This window comes from Synchiropus splendidus, chromosome 1, assembly GCF_027744825.2.
Source record: "Synchiropus splendidus isolate RoL2022-P1 chromosome 1, RoL_Sspl_1.0, whole genome shotgun sequence".
Classification (NCBI taxonomy): Eukaryota; Metazoa; Chordata; class Actinopteri; order Syngnathiformes; family Callionymidae; genus Synchiropus; species Synchiropus splendidus.
This window is the reverse complement of record NC_071334.1, coordinates 44,892,214-44,909,860: the sequence shown is the minus strand read 5'-3', so window position 1 is coordinate 44,909,860 and position 17,647 is coordinate 44,892,214. Positions and strand designations below refer to the sequence as shown.

The 17,647-nt window shown below is 43.3% G+C and overlaps 1 protein-coding gene across 1 annotated transcript; it reads left to right on the top strand.

The window, feature by feature from the left end:
• The first annotated feature begins 1,055 nt into the window (after positions 1-1,055).
• LOC128764269 (anthrax toxin receptor 1-like) lies at positions 1,056-16,537 on the top strand. The gene is made up of 18 exons (XM_053873900.1): positions 1,056-1,260; positions 3,466-3,537; positions 3,655-3,726; positions 4,506-4,587; positions 4,661-4,694; positions 4,914-4,993; positions 5,271-5,339; positions 5,410-5,490; positions 5,553-5,613; positions 5,755-5,853; positions 7,750-7,819; positions 8,176-8,254; positions 9,308-9,403; positions 9,542-9,580; positions 10,346-10,438; positions 13,256-13,420; positions 14,140-14,220; positions 15,770-16,537. The coding sequence occupies exons 1-18, from the start codon at positions 1,109-1,111 to the stop codon at positions 16,148-16,150; spliced, it is 1,806 nt and encodes a 601-aa protein (XP_053729875.1). The 5' UTR covers positions 1,056-1,108; the 3' UTR covers positions 16,151-16,537.
• The last annotated feature ends 1,110 nt before the right edge of the window (positions 16,538-17,647 follow it).

The following is a 17,647-nucleotide window of genomic DNA, read 5'->3' as shown; positions in this document are numbered from 1 at the left end:
TCACCTATTGGGTCGCGGGGGCAGTATCCAAAGCAAAGAAGCCGAGATTTCCCTCACTATAAACGTCTAGCTTTTTTTTGTGGTTTGATGTCTCCTTGTGGCGTGAGAGTGGTGCGGTGTGCTCATATGGGAGGAGGTCCCAGGGCAGGTCCAGGAAGCAATGAATGATTTTGTTGTGTCGATTCCTTCGAATGAGTTTGAACGATCATGACCTCCTGCGATAGAGCGTTGATTGAATGAGTCCCTCTGCTGGTCACTATATGTTATTACACTAAAGAGGGTAAACCAAATATTTGAATGTACATTTACCAAGCAAGGTCCCAGTACTCCAACAGCCTGCTGTCAGAATAGCTTGAGTATTGATACATAATTTAACACTTTCACATTCTCTCTCTCTTGCTCTTGTATCTCATCTTAGTGGAATCTCCATCTTTCTACATTTGACTTCTTCCAGTGTGGCAGATGTCATTTCCCCAAGTCATGTCTGGTGATAAGTACTGAGAACAGTCATCACTTTAGCTCTTCTCCTTTTCACTGTGACGTTCATTAAGTTACGAGATTCAAATTGGAATTAAATATAATTTGATATTTATAAAACAAAAGGCTTGATCAGAATAGATTTTGATTTCAAATTTTTACAATTTGATTTTGGTATGTACCTTGTATGTACCGCGTTTAAAGATTGTATTTTCACTTCAAACGATATTTTTTTTGTTTGATGATCTGCGCCTATTAATTTAAACCTGAACTTCACTTGAGGCAACTCCTGCTGTTCGCCAGTGAGGGGCACTGATGGACCATCTGTTGATCAGGTTTGGCAACATGACGATGAGAAAAGTTATGAGTTTTGATCATAAAAATCACTCCTTGGGAACGCGTGAGCATGTGCTCTGTTATTTCACGTGCTCTTCTGATTTGTTGGTGTCGTCCAGAAGTGTGAGAGGGAGCAGAGTTTCACCCCTCCTCTGTCTGCTCACATCTGCCGCTCCAGACTGATCCAGAGACACTGCAGACCCTCGACCTCAGAGGCTGCTCTCTGCTGGGAAGAGAACTTCTCCATGTTGTGTTCAAGTTGAGCTGGTGCTTTTAATATTTTTTTTTTACAAAGATGTCACCACTAGGCTGCAGGCAGGTCCTGCTTGGTTTGGAGATGGGTTTGCTGGTTCTGGTGGTCCAATTGTCTGGAGTCACCGGACAGGTCAGTCTAGAGGCAGGGTCGTCCTGCTATGGAGGATTTGACCTCTACTTCGTTCTGGACAAGTAAGTGAGTGAGCATGGAGTTGAAAAATTACAGCTGTTACAACTGTTGCAACTGTGGTGTTCTATATATATATATATATATATATATATATATATATATATATATATATATATATATATATATATATATATACTTGTATTTTGTATGTATCTATTCATACTAAATAAAGTATATATTATTTAGACTTACTTTGCAAGTATAGCATATATATTTTGCAGAGGATACATAATAATAGCAATACTAGAAGAACACTCAGCGAACGCAGACCTCTGCCAAGCAAATCATTTCATGCTGTAGTGATTAGATTATCTGATCGCATGCTGTGTTTTATAAAGTCCAAATGTCCGTTTTGTGTTATGAGAAGGTCAGATGACTGGATGTGCTGTCCAGCCTATTGAAAGTGAAAGTCCATCTTTGTAAATCCAGTCAGCCTGTTTCCAACCAGCCCTGAAAGTTTCGTTGAAGTATGTTCCACAATATGTAATGTTGGCGATATGCTTCATCATTAACGCCAAAAATTAACCATAATTTCCGGACTAAATGCACCCTGAAGATAAGCCGCACCCATGAAACAGGTGAAATAGATTTTGTACATGCATCAGCCACACCGGTCAATAAGCCGAAGCCAGGTCAGTGAATTCCGTGTAACCACCTTAAAAAATGTTCAAGGACAAGTGACATCACGGAATACAAGTCATAATGCACCAGACCAATGAAATGACAGGCATTTCATTTCAGTGCTCTGTGCTGCTGTGAAGACACTGGTTGAGGAGGCGGAGTTGCAAGAAGGCTTTGACAGTACATTAAGCACTTGAATGTCAATTAAAACACCTGTAATTTCATTAGTCAGATGTGACAAGGCTCAGTCTGGGTGGCATGAAGCTTGTTTGCCCTAAAAAGTTCATGTAGTAGCTGCGTCACTGTTAAAGTCGCAGGGTCCCGACCATGAGAAAAAAGCTTATCATACAAATAGAAATAACGGTTCTTTGTTAAAGGCTCACACAGACTGGTCCATAATGTGCTGCAAAAGCGGAAGGCGCTGATAAATGTATTTTCTATTTCTTTTATTTTAATCCAATTGGACTTTATTGGACTGTGTCAGTGATTGAGTCTGACACTGACCCATAATGTTCAAACACAATTCATGTTTAAAAGTTGTTTTACCAATTTTGGATCAAATCCAAAAGTAGTTCACAATGACTCCAACAGTAAATCTATCGTCACGTTTTGTCAAAACACCTGAAGCTTGTGAATCCTGCGAGTGCTGCCATGTGGGTTCAGTTTCACCCTCTGTTAAACCGCCATGAGTAACATCAATCATCTCTGCTGTTTTTCTGGGGGACAAAAAAAAACCAAGCAGCAACAGTTTAGTTTGTAGATGTGAGATGTTTAGGTTATAGGAAACGTTTGCAGGCCTGAATCAGGTTTTCTTATCAGCTGTGGAATACTTTGGTGTATGACACAAAGCTCTGCAGGGATTTCAGCAGTCAAAGTGTCGACATGCTTCAGTGACAGAAGCAGTCCCCACTTGAGCTCACTGCTCTTCAACCTTTTTTCCATCAGAGCCAGATGTTCCAAATCTCACCACTGCCTCGGCGCTGAGGCTCATATGGTAGATGAAAACAGAAGAGAAGCAGCGAGAGAAATTTGAATTTCTGCCACATTATTGACTTCATGACTTCCGTTTAGTCGCCGTCTATTGTGTTGAGTCAGCAACTTCGGCCTGATTCAGATTTGGCTACAATTTTGCAGCATTCTTGTTGCATGTTGTCGTCAAAGTGAAAAGAAGTGAGGAGAAAGTTCAGAGCGAAAGACGAAAGCAGGAATGATGAGGAAAAAGGTTGTCTTTGTCAAAACAATCCACAACATGCAGCCAAACTGTCGTCGTCATCGTAATTTAGGGTCAAAGCTGCAGAAGAGTTGAACATTGATGAAGAAACTGGCAACAATGGCTAATGTGGAATTTGGCGTGGAGAAAAAACATCAGCACTTTCAGAAAATCGCCAGGGAAATTAAAGGAAAATCTGCACAGAAAAAGTCCACCCCAACCCCCAATTCGAATAGTGCAGGTACTAGTCTAAATGCATGTGCAGACTACAAACAGGTTGCATTAAAAATGGTCTCAAAAATCATCTCTATACAAAGTCTGTATTTATTTATTCTATCTTGCATCTTTTTCTTACTCATACGAAGTTCTTCCTTAGATCCGGCAGCGTGCAGCATCACTGGAATGAAATATTTTACTTTGTGAATCACCTGGCTCACAAGTTCATCAGGTACGTGGGTCATTGTGATCGGTTAACCTGTGCGTGCTTGACTGGTTAGAACGAAAACCTGCACCAACCCGGCCCTTTGCCGACAGAGTTGAAGTGGATACTAATTCTCTCTCTCAGTCCTCAGCTGCGCATGTCTTTCATTGTGTTCTCAACTGATGGACGGACTCTGATGCCTCTAACAGAAGACAGGTGACGCAAACACTCACACACATACGCACAGGTTTGTCACACCATCTTTGTGGGGCCCACTCATCGCCATAACCCTTTCCCCAGCCTCTCACCCTAAACCTAATCTAACAAATGGCGAACCTTAACCCAATGGAGGGCTGTTAACAGCGATGACTACAAAACATGACGGAAAAATATCCTAAATATATATGTAAGTAACAAGGTCAAAATGAACCTAAAATGATTGTGTCAGTCAGGATATTACGAAGTATAAATATGCCTTGAAACCTATTGAAATTTCATATGAACTTAATTTGAATATGGCTTAACATAACTAAGGACAAGATGTTCAAGATAAAAAGGCAATGCAAAGCTGGTAATGTATAGGCTTCAATGTATTTTGTGGAACAAGAAAAACACACAAAAATGATCAATTGGAAGAAGAAAATGATTGTCCTCAAACAAGAACATGCTATATTCACTGCTGAAGTGGTGAAATCACAACATATCAGTTTATGTTTTAGTCTGACGTCAAAAGGGCCACAAAAATACAGGCATTGGGCTGGACGTGGCCCCCGGGCCGCACTGTGCCCAGGTCTGCCTTAACCAGACATCTGACCCAAACTGAAACCTGACCTAGTTTTGAAGACCTCATCCTCAAATCGAGGCTTAATCTTGTGGGGTCAGGCAAAAGGGCCCCACAAAGACACAAGGGTCTCACATGGGGGTGTTTTCCCCAAAACTGGACCTCACTCGGATAGACAAATTTACAGACACTCACTTCAAGCCAACTGTCTCAGAGAGCAGATTCGTGGAGGGCTGGAGATGCTGCGCATGGTCCAGACAGGGGGGGACACCAACATGGACCGAGGGTTTCAGAGAGTAAGTTAGGTGAAGAGAGATTGAGTGAGATACAAATGACATTGAAAGTGACATTTGTTTGTTTGTCTCTCAGGCCAGTGAGCAGATATACTACGGTACCGGAGATGGTAAGGTGAAAAAAAAAAGAATAAAAGAAAGACACTGCGCTGTGGATTACATTGTTGTTTCTATTTGAGCTGTGGCTGTCAAACTCACTTTGGCATACGCTAATCGTAGTGTTTGAAAATACTTCAAAATCACAAGGGAAGGTTTTATCACTATGATTAGTCAGTGTCTTATGCTTATCCAATAGCGTCAGTGTTGTCTAAGTTCTCGCTCATTTCAAGGTTACCGGACGGCCAGCGTTATCATCGGCCTGACGGATGGTGAACTGCGAGAGAACCAGTTTGACTTGGCCCAGAGAGAAGTAAGATCACCAGTTCTGCAGATGACATCACAGTCACCAGCGTGATGGGAAGTCGAGTCAGGATTTTGGCGAGTTTGTTCTCTTTTCGGCCACGTCGCACTCATGTTGTCAAACCAGCAGCTGTTTTCCAGCCGCCACCAGTGCTGCCACGTGATGTGTGACATAAGAGGAGTTTGGCCACAACAGACCCTGGCTTGGATTTTCCAGCTCTTAAAACGACCTACGACCGCAGTTGTGTTCCATTTTATTGTTCAATTGTTTGGTTTGTGTGACTCAGGCCGGACGAGCGCGACAGTTGGGGGCTACTGTTTACTGTGTGGGGGTCAAAGACTTCAACGAGACACAGGTAAACCAGAGAAAGACGACTTGAGGAATTCATTAAGTGACATATTTGGAATATGAACATGCTCCTGCAGCTTTCAAAAATAGCTGACAGCAAAGACCACGTCTTCCCCGTGAACGATGGATTTGAGGCGCTGCAGGGAGTCATTGACTCGGTAGAACTATCTCATATAGTCTCCTCTCTCCTGCAGTCATAGCTAACTCTCCTGTTTTGTAGATCCTGAAAAGATCCTGCATTGAGATTTTAGCTGTTGAACCTTCAAGCATCTGTGAGGGAGGTGAGTTACACCAGAACAATAAAGGCCATCACATTTGATACTGCTGTCTCTCACCTGTATGAGGAGATGTCGTTCATTCTCTGTTTCATATTAGGTGAATCATACTTATACATATATATTGGTTATCTCATTTCATTTCAGAATCCTTCCAGGTGGTTATAAAAGGAAACGGTTTCCTTCACTCCCGCGACGTCCAGAAAGTTCTCTGCAGCTTCCGCATCAATGACACAGTGACTTTCAGTAAGAACCTGGCAGTAGTTTCTTCAAGCTTTTGATACGTCACTACCTCTGATGGACTAACTGCTGCATGAACAGATGAGCCTGGATTAACAAGGGGATGAAAGTATGAGTGAAGGCAACAGGGCTAGGGTCGGTAAATGTATGACAGCATTGTTGCATGAATCCAAAGCCAGGTTGATGGACAAATAAACACATTAGTGCTTAGTTTGATAAATGAATGAACGGTGTAGATATGGATGGATGGATGCTTCGATGCTTCCATGGAGAAATGCAGGAATGGACACATTCACGAATGAATGGATGAATGGATCACTTCAGTTTGATGGATGAGGTGAATTAAGTGGTGAATGGATGTATATAAAGAGGTGTGCATGACCTGACCGGTCTGTGTGAATGCTTTAAAGATGGTTATGCTGATTTCGATGAGTGAAATGAATAGATAAACATGGTTTATCACGGTTTGGATGGATGAGTAGATCAATGAATGATCATGAAGAGCTGAAGATCTGAAAATGCTCGTGTTGATGGATGAGTACATTGATATGTACTCGATGCATACATTGAATACATTGGTTCTTGGTGTGAAAAAGAAAGTTGTAAATGAACGGAAGTATGAATGGATTGGTGGCACTTATGTACTGATAAGAAGTCATATGGAAACATCGATGATTGATACTATGGATAGAAGGATGACTTTGGATGTGTCCCATTTCTCACCATGACACAAATTTTTGACCCTAACACTGGGTTTTGCGCGTCACGTGTCAGTGTAGTGTGTAATACTCCTCAGACTGAGGGCACTCGCCGTTCACCACTTGAAATGATCCCTTCAAACCAAGGGAGCTCTCTGGTATCACACGTTAGCGACCCAAATGGTCGACCGTGTCCGACAACATGAACAATACAACATGTATGTACAACAGTATGTTTCTATTTCTTCTGAACAAACAACAGTGGGCTCGCATCCAGGCTAACGTTAACATCCACATACCTCTAACAGATCTGTCACTGCAACATAGCGGCGAAGCCGTCTTTGGCTCCGCCCGTTTCTTTCTCCGTTGGTTCACCAAACCAAGTGAGATGATCAGGGCCGATGCAAGAGGTTGCAACAATGTTGGAGCTGGCATTTCCAAGACGTCTCCAACACTGGACGTGCAGGAAACAAAACACTGCACGGCAGCCAATGCCACGTCGTCTTTACGTGTGACTTCATGAAGTGTTGTCCCAATTCTTTGTCGTCGGAGGGTGCTTCATAGTGGAGGGCACTCAGAACCAAGCGCTAGTGTTAAGTGCTAGTGTTAGAGGGAGAAATGACAGAGAGCCTTTATGATGCTATGTATAAGGGTAAATGGGGGTTTGTGTTCTCTTCATCTTTTCCAACATGTCCCCTGTCTCTCCTCTCCACGTGTTCAAACCATCTGAGCACTCCGATGCATGTTACGTGACGTGTCAGATGTTTGCTTCCTCCTTTGACGTTTGCACACGAACTGAAACTAGCTGCCAATTTCGCTCCTCACACAGCTGCATCTCTTTACTTCAGACTGTGCTCCAGTGATAAGCTGTTTGGCTGACAGTGATTTAAACTCTGTCCCCCCCCACAAAAGAAACAGATCAGCACCACATTCCGCTGTTTTGAATCAGCTGCTCCAACGCTCCCTGCATCTCAGTTGTCTGGAGGGGAATGTGGATTTCATCAGGCGAGATCGCCAGCACAAACAAACCTCAGAAGTCCTTTTTCAATGCCACACTTTCCAAAAAGCAAAGAAGGAATTTAGTCCCAAAAGAATAATTGGGGCTTTAATTGTCACAGTGATTCATGCCATCTAAAATCATTCACAAAGATTGCTTTTGTGTCGGCCATTGTTTTTGCTGACGGCCAACAATTGCTCTTCACAGTGAAGCGACCGCTGGTGGTGAAGGACACTTACCTGCTGTGTCCCGCTCCCGTGCTGGAGAAACAAGGAACGTAAGTCATTTGACGAAAAAGGTTTGGCTTTCGTCCTTGGTCCCAGGCGAATGTTGAGATCCAAGACTTTGATTTGTGAAAACAAAGATGCATCAGTTTGTTTCTTGGCAGAGACCCTGGCAATAATGAAGACACAAATGGTCTTAGACAATGTTGCTTCAAAGCCATTCTAGTAAATGCTGATCAGTTTTGACAGTTTAGAGGTCAGACACTCTTTCACAGTTCACTTCAGCAATAATCAGCTATTATAATACTGCAAATAATACTACATATATTAAGTCCAAACCCCTTGTACCGTGTTGGACTACCCGCCATCAAATCATTGAAATATCAGTCATCTGTGATTGACTCCTCAGGTCTGCCACGCTCTACGTCAGCATGAACAACGGCCTGAGTTTTATATCAAGCTCCGTCACCATCACTGCCGTCACCTGCGTGAGTATGCAACTACCGGTTCCCGGAGACAACCATAAGAAACCTGGTTCTCAGTAACACTGACATCTAAAAAACATCTGTATTTAGTACACTATTTGGAATTTACCACTATTAGCTATTATGAACTCCTGCCACGATCCAGATATTGCCGATACATAGAGGGAAGTTTGAGTTGGAAACAAAAGAGTGGCATCCATGTCTTGATACACTCTCCATTTGCAAACACAAACCCTACATGATGCAGAAGAAACTCACATTTTCAGAATGTGTGTCTTTGAGCGTATTCTATTGATTCAAAACTTCTACTTCCTGTTTACACTTGGTTCAGAGTTCCGAGCACAATTGGAAGGCAGCCATAGTCCTGAACAACCTATGAAAGTGGGTTTGAATTCCTCAGCGTCACGCACAGAGGCGAGCAGTTGCACCAGTATCCTTGACATGCACACGTGAGGATGAAGAGGCATCTACTCTTAATAACCAACAGAATATCTCACCTCGGTCCGTGTCCTCTCCTTTTGCTTGTGGCGTTTTCCCATCAGGGCTTGCCACAGAAAGTCAGTTCCCTCCACCTTGTGGATGCTTTGTGGTCACACTCTTCATATCCCCCTTCATCACATCCATAAAAGCTGGATGGTTGTCAGAATTTTGATTTGCATTTTTTCAAAGCGGCACTTCACAGCCGTGATGCCAGTCAACACTTGGATGTTTTGATCTGTTAAGTGGTTATTTTGGCTGATATACAGAGGAATACCAAAGGATGATCATGGATTGCGCCGTAGCTGTGTGGCCACGGGCTGCCCCAACATAAAGCAACACAACTAAACTGCTGCTCTGATTCATAGCAGTGTCGCACTCTGTCATTCACTCCATCCACTCCAGACTGACACTCATTTCAAACTTCGATGTAGCATCTCTCAATTCTGGCAGAGAATTCTGATCCCAATAAATAAGACTTGCATCCCGAAGTGGATCCCTTTTTTCAATTGTCTGGTGTAATGGCAAACTCAAATTTGGAACTTAGTCACTGATGCATGCTCAAACTGTCTCTTCCAGTCTGACGGGACATTCGTGGCCGTCGCTCTCCTGATTCTGCTGCTGCTGCTGATGGTCGCCCTGCTGTGGTGGTTTTGGCCGCTGTGCTGCACCGTGGTGCGTTCAGAGGCGCAAAATTCAAAGCCTTTTTAAACACTGCCATTTATTTGTTGATGTTCCCAGTCAGTGAACACAACCTTTGAATGGAACGTATACTAAAAAAGTAAAAAACGTATACTTCTACTTTGTTTGTAGGTCATCCACGAGCCACCTCCTCCGGTGATAGAAGAATCTGTAAGTTTGATTCGCTTTGTCTCAGGGTGACCTTTGCTCATTGGATTTTTGTTTCCACGAGTAAGAGTTTTGTGTCACAAAAAATTGATGGATGGATGTGTCCCATTTCTCACCCTAACATTTCCCCATTTAAAATCATATGAACTGTCTCCATTGCATTGTTTAGACAATGCAAAACAATAGAAACACTTTTCCAAAGCAAATGTTTCAGTAAATATTCTGAAGACATTATTTCTACTCAAATCCCTGAAACTTTGGAGCAGTAGAAAATTGACAGGTCAAGAGGTTCAGAGCTGACAAGTTGTAGTGAGGAGAGGTTGGATACTTTGGGGTGAACCAGTGATTGAGACAAGAGTAATATGTGCCTCCAATCATGTACTACTTCCCAATAAGGCACAGATCTAGTGGTGGGTTAAAAAATGAACCTAATTAACATGAAGTTTTATGTTTAATTAACAGCTTCTATTGCCATATTAAACTTAAATTTCCCAACCATCAGTGTAATCTTATTTGGGCCCCTTCATCATGGATGTTTTGGTTATGACATCATCTGTATAATGCAGAGCATCTGGAATTGGAGCAGTGAAAAATGTTCCCTGTGAAGAAAAGGCATATACGAGATTATTCTGTGGTATTTGGATTGATTCATTCATTTTGTGTGAAATCGATCTCTTAAAACTCTCGCCCTACATAAATTATTAGAGATGTTGAGAAACAAGTCTTGTGTTTGGAGTGCAACAGCGTGAACGTCTCCATCGGTTCTAGGATGATGAAGACGGCTTCCCAAAGAAGAGGTGGCCCACAGTGGACGCTTCATACTACGGCGGTCGAGGCGTCGGTGGCATCAAGAGGATGGAGGTATGAGTGAGCCCACTTTGTATTCTAACCACTGTTGTCGCTGGAGAGGAATGAGAAAGAGGACCAAAGACAGCAGATGAGACCCGGCAGACTCTGGTTTGGTGCGTTAAATTAAGGGCTGCTTCAGGAAGTCAGTGTTCATGACCCAGACTGCCTTCCACAGTAATATCATGCTTGCATGCATGTTTTAAAGCCTCAGTTAACCGCTTAGGTGGAAGAGAAGATATCTTGCAACCAGTAGGAAGCAGATTCAGTTTCCCTGCCTCCAGTTCAATTTCGAGGTCAGTGGGTTGGACATGCATCCTGTAGATGGTGCAGTGATATTTGAAATGTATATAAGGGCGGCATCACACTGCGGGTTCTGTCTCGGGTGGCCTGAGTCCGATGCGCCCCCTGCTGTGAAGCCTCACACCTCTGCGCCTCAGGCCATGTCCCTTTCTTCCTCCTCAGCTTGCGGCACTCTACGCAAAATAGCTGGTTTGTGACCCACGACGAAGAGCATCTCAAGGAAGTCGTCATCAGCCGCACGACAACCATCGACTTGACCTCCTTATTTCTCTTCCCTATGGAGTGATGACAGAGCTGAGCCATGGCTGTAACAGAATGTGGCGTTTCACAGTCAAAACTATACATGAAAGAGTTTGGTTTATTTTACAAGGGGATAGTGGAAACAAGCTCAGTAATATGGAGCGTCTTGATTGGTCCACGCTGCTCTCACAACACGTTGAACACAGTGAGAGAGATTACTGATGATAGAGAAGATTTTAATCATTTAAGTCCAGATCCAGACGTCAGCTATGATCAATGAATAGTCTAGTGATCTTTCCTCTTGGCTGTCCTCCTCATGCAGACAGCTGTGAGATCACAGCAGTGCAAACAGTTACTGTAGAGTGCGGCATTATTCATAGAAGCAGATCTGTCTGTCCATAAATTCAGGTGTTTATCAGCCTAATAAAGGTGAACGTGAATTATCAAACATCCGCACACATCGCGAGTCTCGGACCGCTCCTGTTCCCCAGTTTCATTTTCCTGCAGCTGAGGCTGCACACCTCAGTGTTCTGGGAGTTTAAGAAGTTGTTTTCGAACCATTTTGTGCGCCCAGACAGCGATCAGACCCTTTACTGCCCAGCATCACGTTTGTGTGGAGTCGCGCCAAACACGTAGTTTCCAGCATCTAGCGCTGAGTCACCTGAGGCGAGAAACTCACCACCCGCTGAGAGATTCCCGAGACAAAGTGCAGCTCTCGAGCCGGGATCAAGTACCGGAAATCTCGGACTTCTGAGCCGAACACACTTTGAGTCTGCAGTGTGCAAAGACGAATTGTCCTGATTATATTCTGATAATCTACTGTGCTTTTCAGACCTTCAAACTAACAAGCTGACTGCTCTTGCTCGCCTTCACTCCAACGTTCCAATTATCATCACATTTTCACTTTCTATGGAGTAAAAACCTCTCCGGCTTGACAGAGTTGGGCTTCAGCTGACAGTGGCAGGTTTGTAAATTTGAGGTTTGAACAGCAGAGCAGCTGGAAGAGCAGTTAATTCTGTATTTTGCTTTGTTGATGAGAAAGATAATCTGATCTGGCATGGGAGGCTCGTAGTGAATACTTTAGAGTTCACGTCTGCCGAACCTCAGAGGGACCAGGTGACATGCTTGTGAGAAGGTCTGTCAGAGAGTGAAAAACTTAACTTGCTGAATGGATTGATCCTTCAGGTCCTTTTCCGTCTACAGTGGTGGAAAATATGCAGCAGCTCTGCTCCGCCTGCTTCTGAGGAGCAAATTTGACAGAAGAGTGGAGAGTTGTTTCACAATTAATGGGCTGGATTGAATCATGCTTTTAATGTCTCTACATGCTTCCAGAGCTGTTGCACAAATGAGAGAACGTGAAGGCACGTTGACAAAAAAAGGGCCTGAAACCCAAGCCCACCATGTGGTTTTGGATCAAGGTCTTCAGTGCTTTAATAGGGGCTTGATGCTTTTCCCAGGTCTGGAGAAGTCCTTTGAACAAAACCTTATATAATTTGCTTTTTGTGATGATTCAGCCATTTATTGCGAAGAAACTTCACAACACCATGGTCAGCCATTACAATGGCAACGCCAAGCAAAGATGGCGCTAAACACACCAGTCAGATTTTGAAGTTGTTATGCTGCATGAGTGGTGTCATTATTTTATTACTTGAGTGGATTTTTACTCATAAGTCATTGTTAAAAGGAATAGTGACTTGGAACTACTGCAGTTCAGCTACTTATATCAAACACATTCAGGGGCACTGGTCTGACCGACGCGATACTTCACTAAGATTGCAAACACACTTTAAAACGGGTTCCAAAAGGCTAATTTTGGGAGCACGCGAAATATGGTGCTGCAGTCTTGTAAGACAATGAATGCTGAGCAATTTCGCAATGAAAGTACGGCCGCATCCCGTTTCTCTCCCTAACACTTGTTTTTGACCCTAACACTGGGTTCTGCGCGTTCACGTGTCAGTGTAGTGTGTCCCAATCCTCCTCAGACCGAGGGCACTCGCCGTTCACCACCTGAAATGATCCCTTCAAACCGAGGGAGCTCCGGAGCTGACTTGAAACCAAGTGGGAATATGAAGTGTGGATAGATTTCCAGGATATTACAGTACTTTATTTAAAAACAATGTTGGATAGGACAACAGGGACATTTTAGTAGCGAGGACGACTCTTCCATTTGTTGACTTTCTCTGGTATCACACGTTAGTGACCCAAATGGTCGACCGTGTCCGTCGTTAGGATTTAATTCTCTGGCTTCAGTCACACACAATGGCTCTGACAAAACTGGTATTTCTTCAGGTGCGGTGGGGCGATAAAGGATCGACAGAAGAAGGAGCAAAGTTGGAAAAGGCCAAAAATGCTCGGGTGGTGATGCCAGCGCAGGAATACGAACCCGCTCCATCGAGATCATACTGCCACACGTACAAGCCTTCGTACCAGCAGACGTGGTATTCTCCCATCAAGGTGCTTAAATAACATGGAGTTTGCATTTTGTAACCTTAGTTACTGCCACCTTGGCGACGAATTGTGCTTACAATGGTGCTGGATATCTGTTTGTGTGTGAGCAATGCAACTCAAAAAGTTACGAGCAGATTTGGTTTATAAGGACATGCCAGAAACAGGATAACAAGTGAGTAGATTTGGGGGCTGATCGGTAAATTTGTTTGGATTTACGGAAGATTTCTCCATTCTTTTCCATTAATTATGGTCCCATGAACACGAGCACAAATCCTGACTTAAGAACAATGAACACATCAAATTATTGAAATAAATCAACTTACAGGTGACTTAACTCTACTATTTTGAGCACAATGCCCTAAAAATATGTTGAACACAAATTACATAGATGAAATGTATGGGGTGAAAAGTAATGACTTGAAGGAGGTTTGCGCTGTCTCAGTACTTTCTGGTTTAGTTAGCTGGGTCACTTTGGATCGACATATGAATTTGATTTATGTTTCTGAGGGTTCCAGGAAAGAGTTAAAGAAATTTTAATTTCATGATAATAAGAACCAGAATTTGGAATCTGTTTAGTGAGCATTTTTGTCTTCCAAAATACTTTCATGGGCTTATATCTCTTCCAGTTCTAACCTCCACCACTGGAACATTTTTAGTGACTGGAAAAGAAAAGCAGCAGTTGTCGTGCTTTTCATCCTAATTCACCCGGTGCCATCTTTCTGCAGGGAAAACTGGACGCTCTGTGTGTTTACCTGAGAAAGGGTTACGACCGCGTGTCTGTGATGAGACCTCTGCCTGGAGACAAGGTGAGAAAATGATCCAGAGAATTCCAGAGTCAAAGAAGATCCAGATGTGGCTTTCATGTGGAGTCAACAAAACGCCTTTATCAATGAAGACTGGGAACTACTTACTGCTGAACGTGATTCATTCTTATTGAGCCCTAGTGGACAGTTAAGGGAGTGAGCACAACATAACTGAACAAAATATGTGACCATCAGTGACGTAGTGACATTTAAAACTAACTTTAATAGTGTAATTTTGTTTTATTCCATCACAGTATCTTTGTTTGTGAGATAAAGGCAGCAACCAAATAACTTCATCCAGATGAAATACATGCACCATCAACCACCAATACGACCTGAAATCCAGTTACACATATGATAATTACTTGCAAAATTGTTTACTATCCAAACAATTATAATGTCTCAGTGGAAACCACAAATTAAAAAAAGTTCCCAGTTTAAAAAAAAGCTGTAAGAACATGTCTACGAACTCTCAAGTAAATTTGTATAACTAGTCCTGCATTTAAACATGAAATTAAAACAAATCTGAACGTGAAATAACCAGCACAAAATGGAACTGCTTGATATTTTTCCATTTATTTAAAATGATTTTCTTGAGGTATGGCTTGTGATGACCAGTGGAAATTCCAGTGTTTTAATATTGGAGATGTTTCAGGTGAAGAAGCGGGTGCAGGCAGGATGGAATCATTGGAGAAAAGTGTCAGGTGTGACAAAAGGGTGTCGGCAAGGATGAAAGGGAAAGTGTCCAAAAGGGTGGTGAGGCCAGCAATGTTGTATGGTTTGGAAACAGTGGCACTGAGGAAAAGACAGGAGGCAGAGCTGGAGGTAGCAGAGATGAAGATGCTGAGCTTCTCTCTGGGAGTGAGCAGGATGGATAGGATCAGGAAGCAGTAGACCAGAGGGACAGCACATGTGCTCAGGTGTTTAGGAGACAAAGTCAGCTGGTTTGGACATGTACAGAGGAGAGAGAGCCAGTACATTGGTAGGAAGATGTTGAGGCTGGAACTGCCAGGCAGAAGGTGGAGAGGAAGGACAAAGAGGAGATTGATGGAGGTGGTGAAGGAGGACATGAGGTTTGTAGGTTTAAGAGAAGAGGAAGAAGAGGACAGGGTGAGATGGAGGAAGATGATCCGCTGTGGCCACCCCTGAAGGGAGAAGCTGAGAGAAGAAGAACAAGAAGGTGTTTCACATCAAACCACAACTGTGCCCTCAGTTCCAGTGATTTGAAGGGTTGTGAATAATGAAAGGGATGAAGCGAGACAAGACAAGAGACTTCAGAGAATCTCCTCAGTGGTGAGGGGAGTAGTCGGCCAAGAAGGTGACCACAGCACTCTCTGGAGAAAAGCTCTGGTCTGTAGAAGTCATTAGAGTTTCGGCTGGCAGGAATGCTGTTTTCTTCCATGACACTCGCTAACAAAGGAATTTCCTCTTTCCCTCTGCTGAAGTGTGGCCGCCAAAAGCCACCCAGCCACTTGAGTCTCAGGAATCCACGTGCTAGGACTGCACTCGTTGCCCCTTCCTCACATCTTCTCGTTCATTTTTGTTGTTTCAGGGCAAATGCATCAACTTCACTCGCAGTCGGTCCCTCCCTGCTCCTCGCTATCCCATCTACAAGCACCCCACCTCACCCATCTACACTGTACCCCTGAACAACCAGCGTCCGCCCACCGAGGACTGCTACCTTTTCCACCTCCCTCCATCCCCTACATCAACTCTCCCACCTCTGCCGTCCACTCCTCCCCCATCCTCCACCATCCACCTGGACTTCACACCACCGCCGAACAGATCGCTGCCCCGAAACTGTCCGATCTACGACGCAACGCCTCCGCCCCCGAGCTGCTCTCTGCTGCCTCCTCCACCACAGAGCCCCCCACCTTGTAGAGCCCCTCCTCCGTCTCGCCCTCCCCCACGTCCAAATCACGATTGCCAATGAAGACAACTCAGAAAAGGGAATCTCAGGGTGAATCTTGTGAGCTTTTCTCTTTGTTGCCCAAGTTATGAGCTGCGATCGAACTTAAAGGCAGCAGACAGGTACAGTACTCACTGGATCTTGCTGTTGTCCTCAACAAAATCAACAGACAAAGCTGAGTCTCTTTGTGTTGTATATAGTTTACAAACAAATCCTCCCCTTTCAATTTAAGAGAGATTTATTTTTGCACAGACGTGGAACATGATAAAGAATTACGCAATGTAATGATTACTGACCAATAGAATACACCACAACAATCCAATGTCTTTTACAATTCGTCCACTAGAAGGTCACAATTTTGAGTTCGCTCACGTTGCAAAAAGTCTTGTATATATCATAATAAACAGAAAGAAGCTGGACACATCAGCTCTCCGCTCTTTCTTTGGCAGATGTCATGAAGACATGGAGCTAAATCAGTCAGTGTCCCATTTCTCACCCTAACACTGGGTCTTCCGCGTTCACGTGTCAGTGTAGTGTGTCCCAATACTCCTCAGACCGAGGGCATGGGAGACAGCCTAGAGCAGAGACATCAAATGGAGTCACACAGTGACAGCACACTATAAAAATAATCGGCATGGTTTCACCACTGTTTTGGCCTCACACACGACTACTTGAACAAATGTTGGACATCCATTTAAGGCAGGGGTTCTCAACCATTTTGATTTCACAGCCCACCTGAAAATATTAGAGCTGGTAACTCTTGATTTAATGTGTATTGAGTAACTAACTACATGCAGTTTACAAGCCTGTTGTCTTGGTCATTCAAACTTAAATCCACAGCAGAAGAAGACTTGAGTCATGTATATCAACTAAAAAGAAAACTGCTAAAACTGGTCATGTGATAAGTAGAGTTATGGGCTAGTAAAATATATATGAATATATTCAAATTGAATCAACATAAAGGTCCTGTCCCAACTCTGAGCAATGCAACATGTTCAGCAGTGATCGGATTTCACCACACTGGAAGACTTTTGGCCATATATATTGCAAATGTTTACAACCATTTTCTGAGCCGCTTATCTGGGCAAATTCACTGGACAAGTTCCAAACACCGCAGACCTAATGATTCTCTTATAAGGTAAGCAGGCATCAACCATCCTTGGAAGTCAACTGAATGAAGAACTACTGCCATCAATGTAAGTCCAGAGGTGTACTAAAACTGAGATTTCAGTCCACACTTTTTTTAAGCAGCCCTCTAGGGGGCGCTCATGACACAAAAATGATGAAGCTTCAATTACTTAAAGCACTTGTGGGCCACATAAATTAATTGGTGGATCACATTTGGCCCCCAGGCCATGAGTTTGATCTGTCCTATATAATGTATTTGTTAAAAAAAAAACCAAAAAAATTAAAGACTGTAGGTTGAGATGAGACCTGCTGAAAACTGAATAAACATCCTTGTCAGACGGATTATTGAAAATTATGCAACCAGTCTGGAAATAGAAGAAACTTTTTTTCCCC

Coding starts and splice junctions, on each gene's coding strand:
- LOC128764269 (XM_053873900.1), top strand. CDS start 1,109: ATGTCACCACTAGGCTGCAGGCAGGTCCTGCTTGGTTTGGAGATGGGT. Junction 3,538..3,654: donor CTGGCTCACAAGTTCATCAG/GTACGTGGGTCA, acceptor TCTCTCTCTCAG/TCCTCAGCTGCGCATGTCTT. Junction 5,340..5,409: donor AAGACTTCAACGAGACACAG/GTAAACCAGAGA, acceptor ATGCTCCTGCAG/CTTTCAAAAATAGCTGACAG.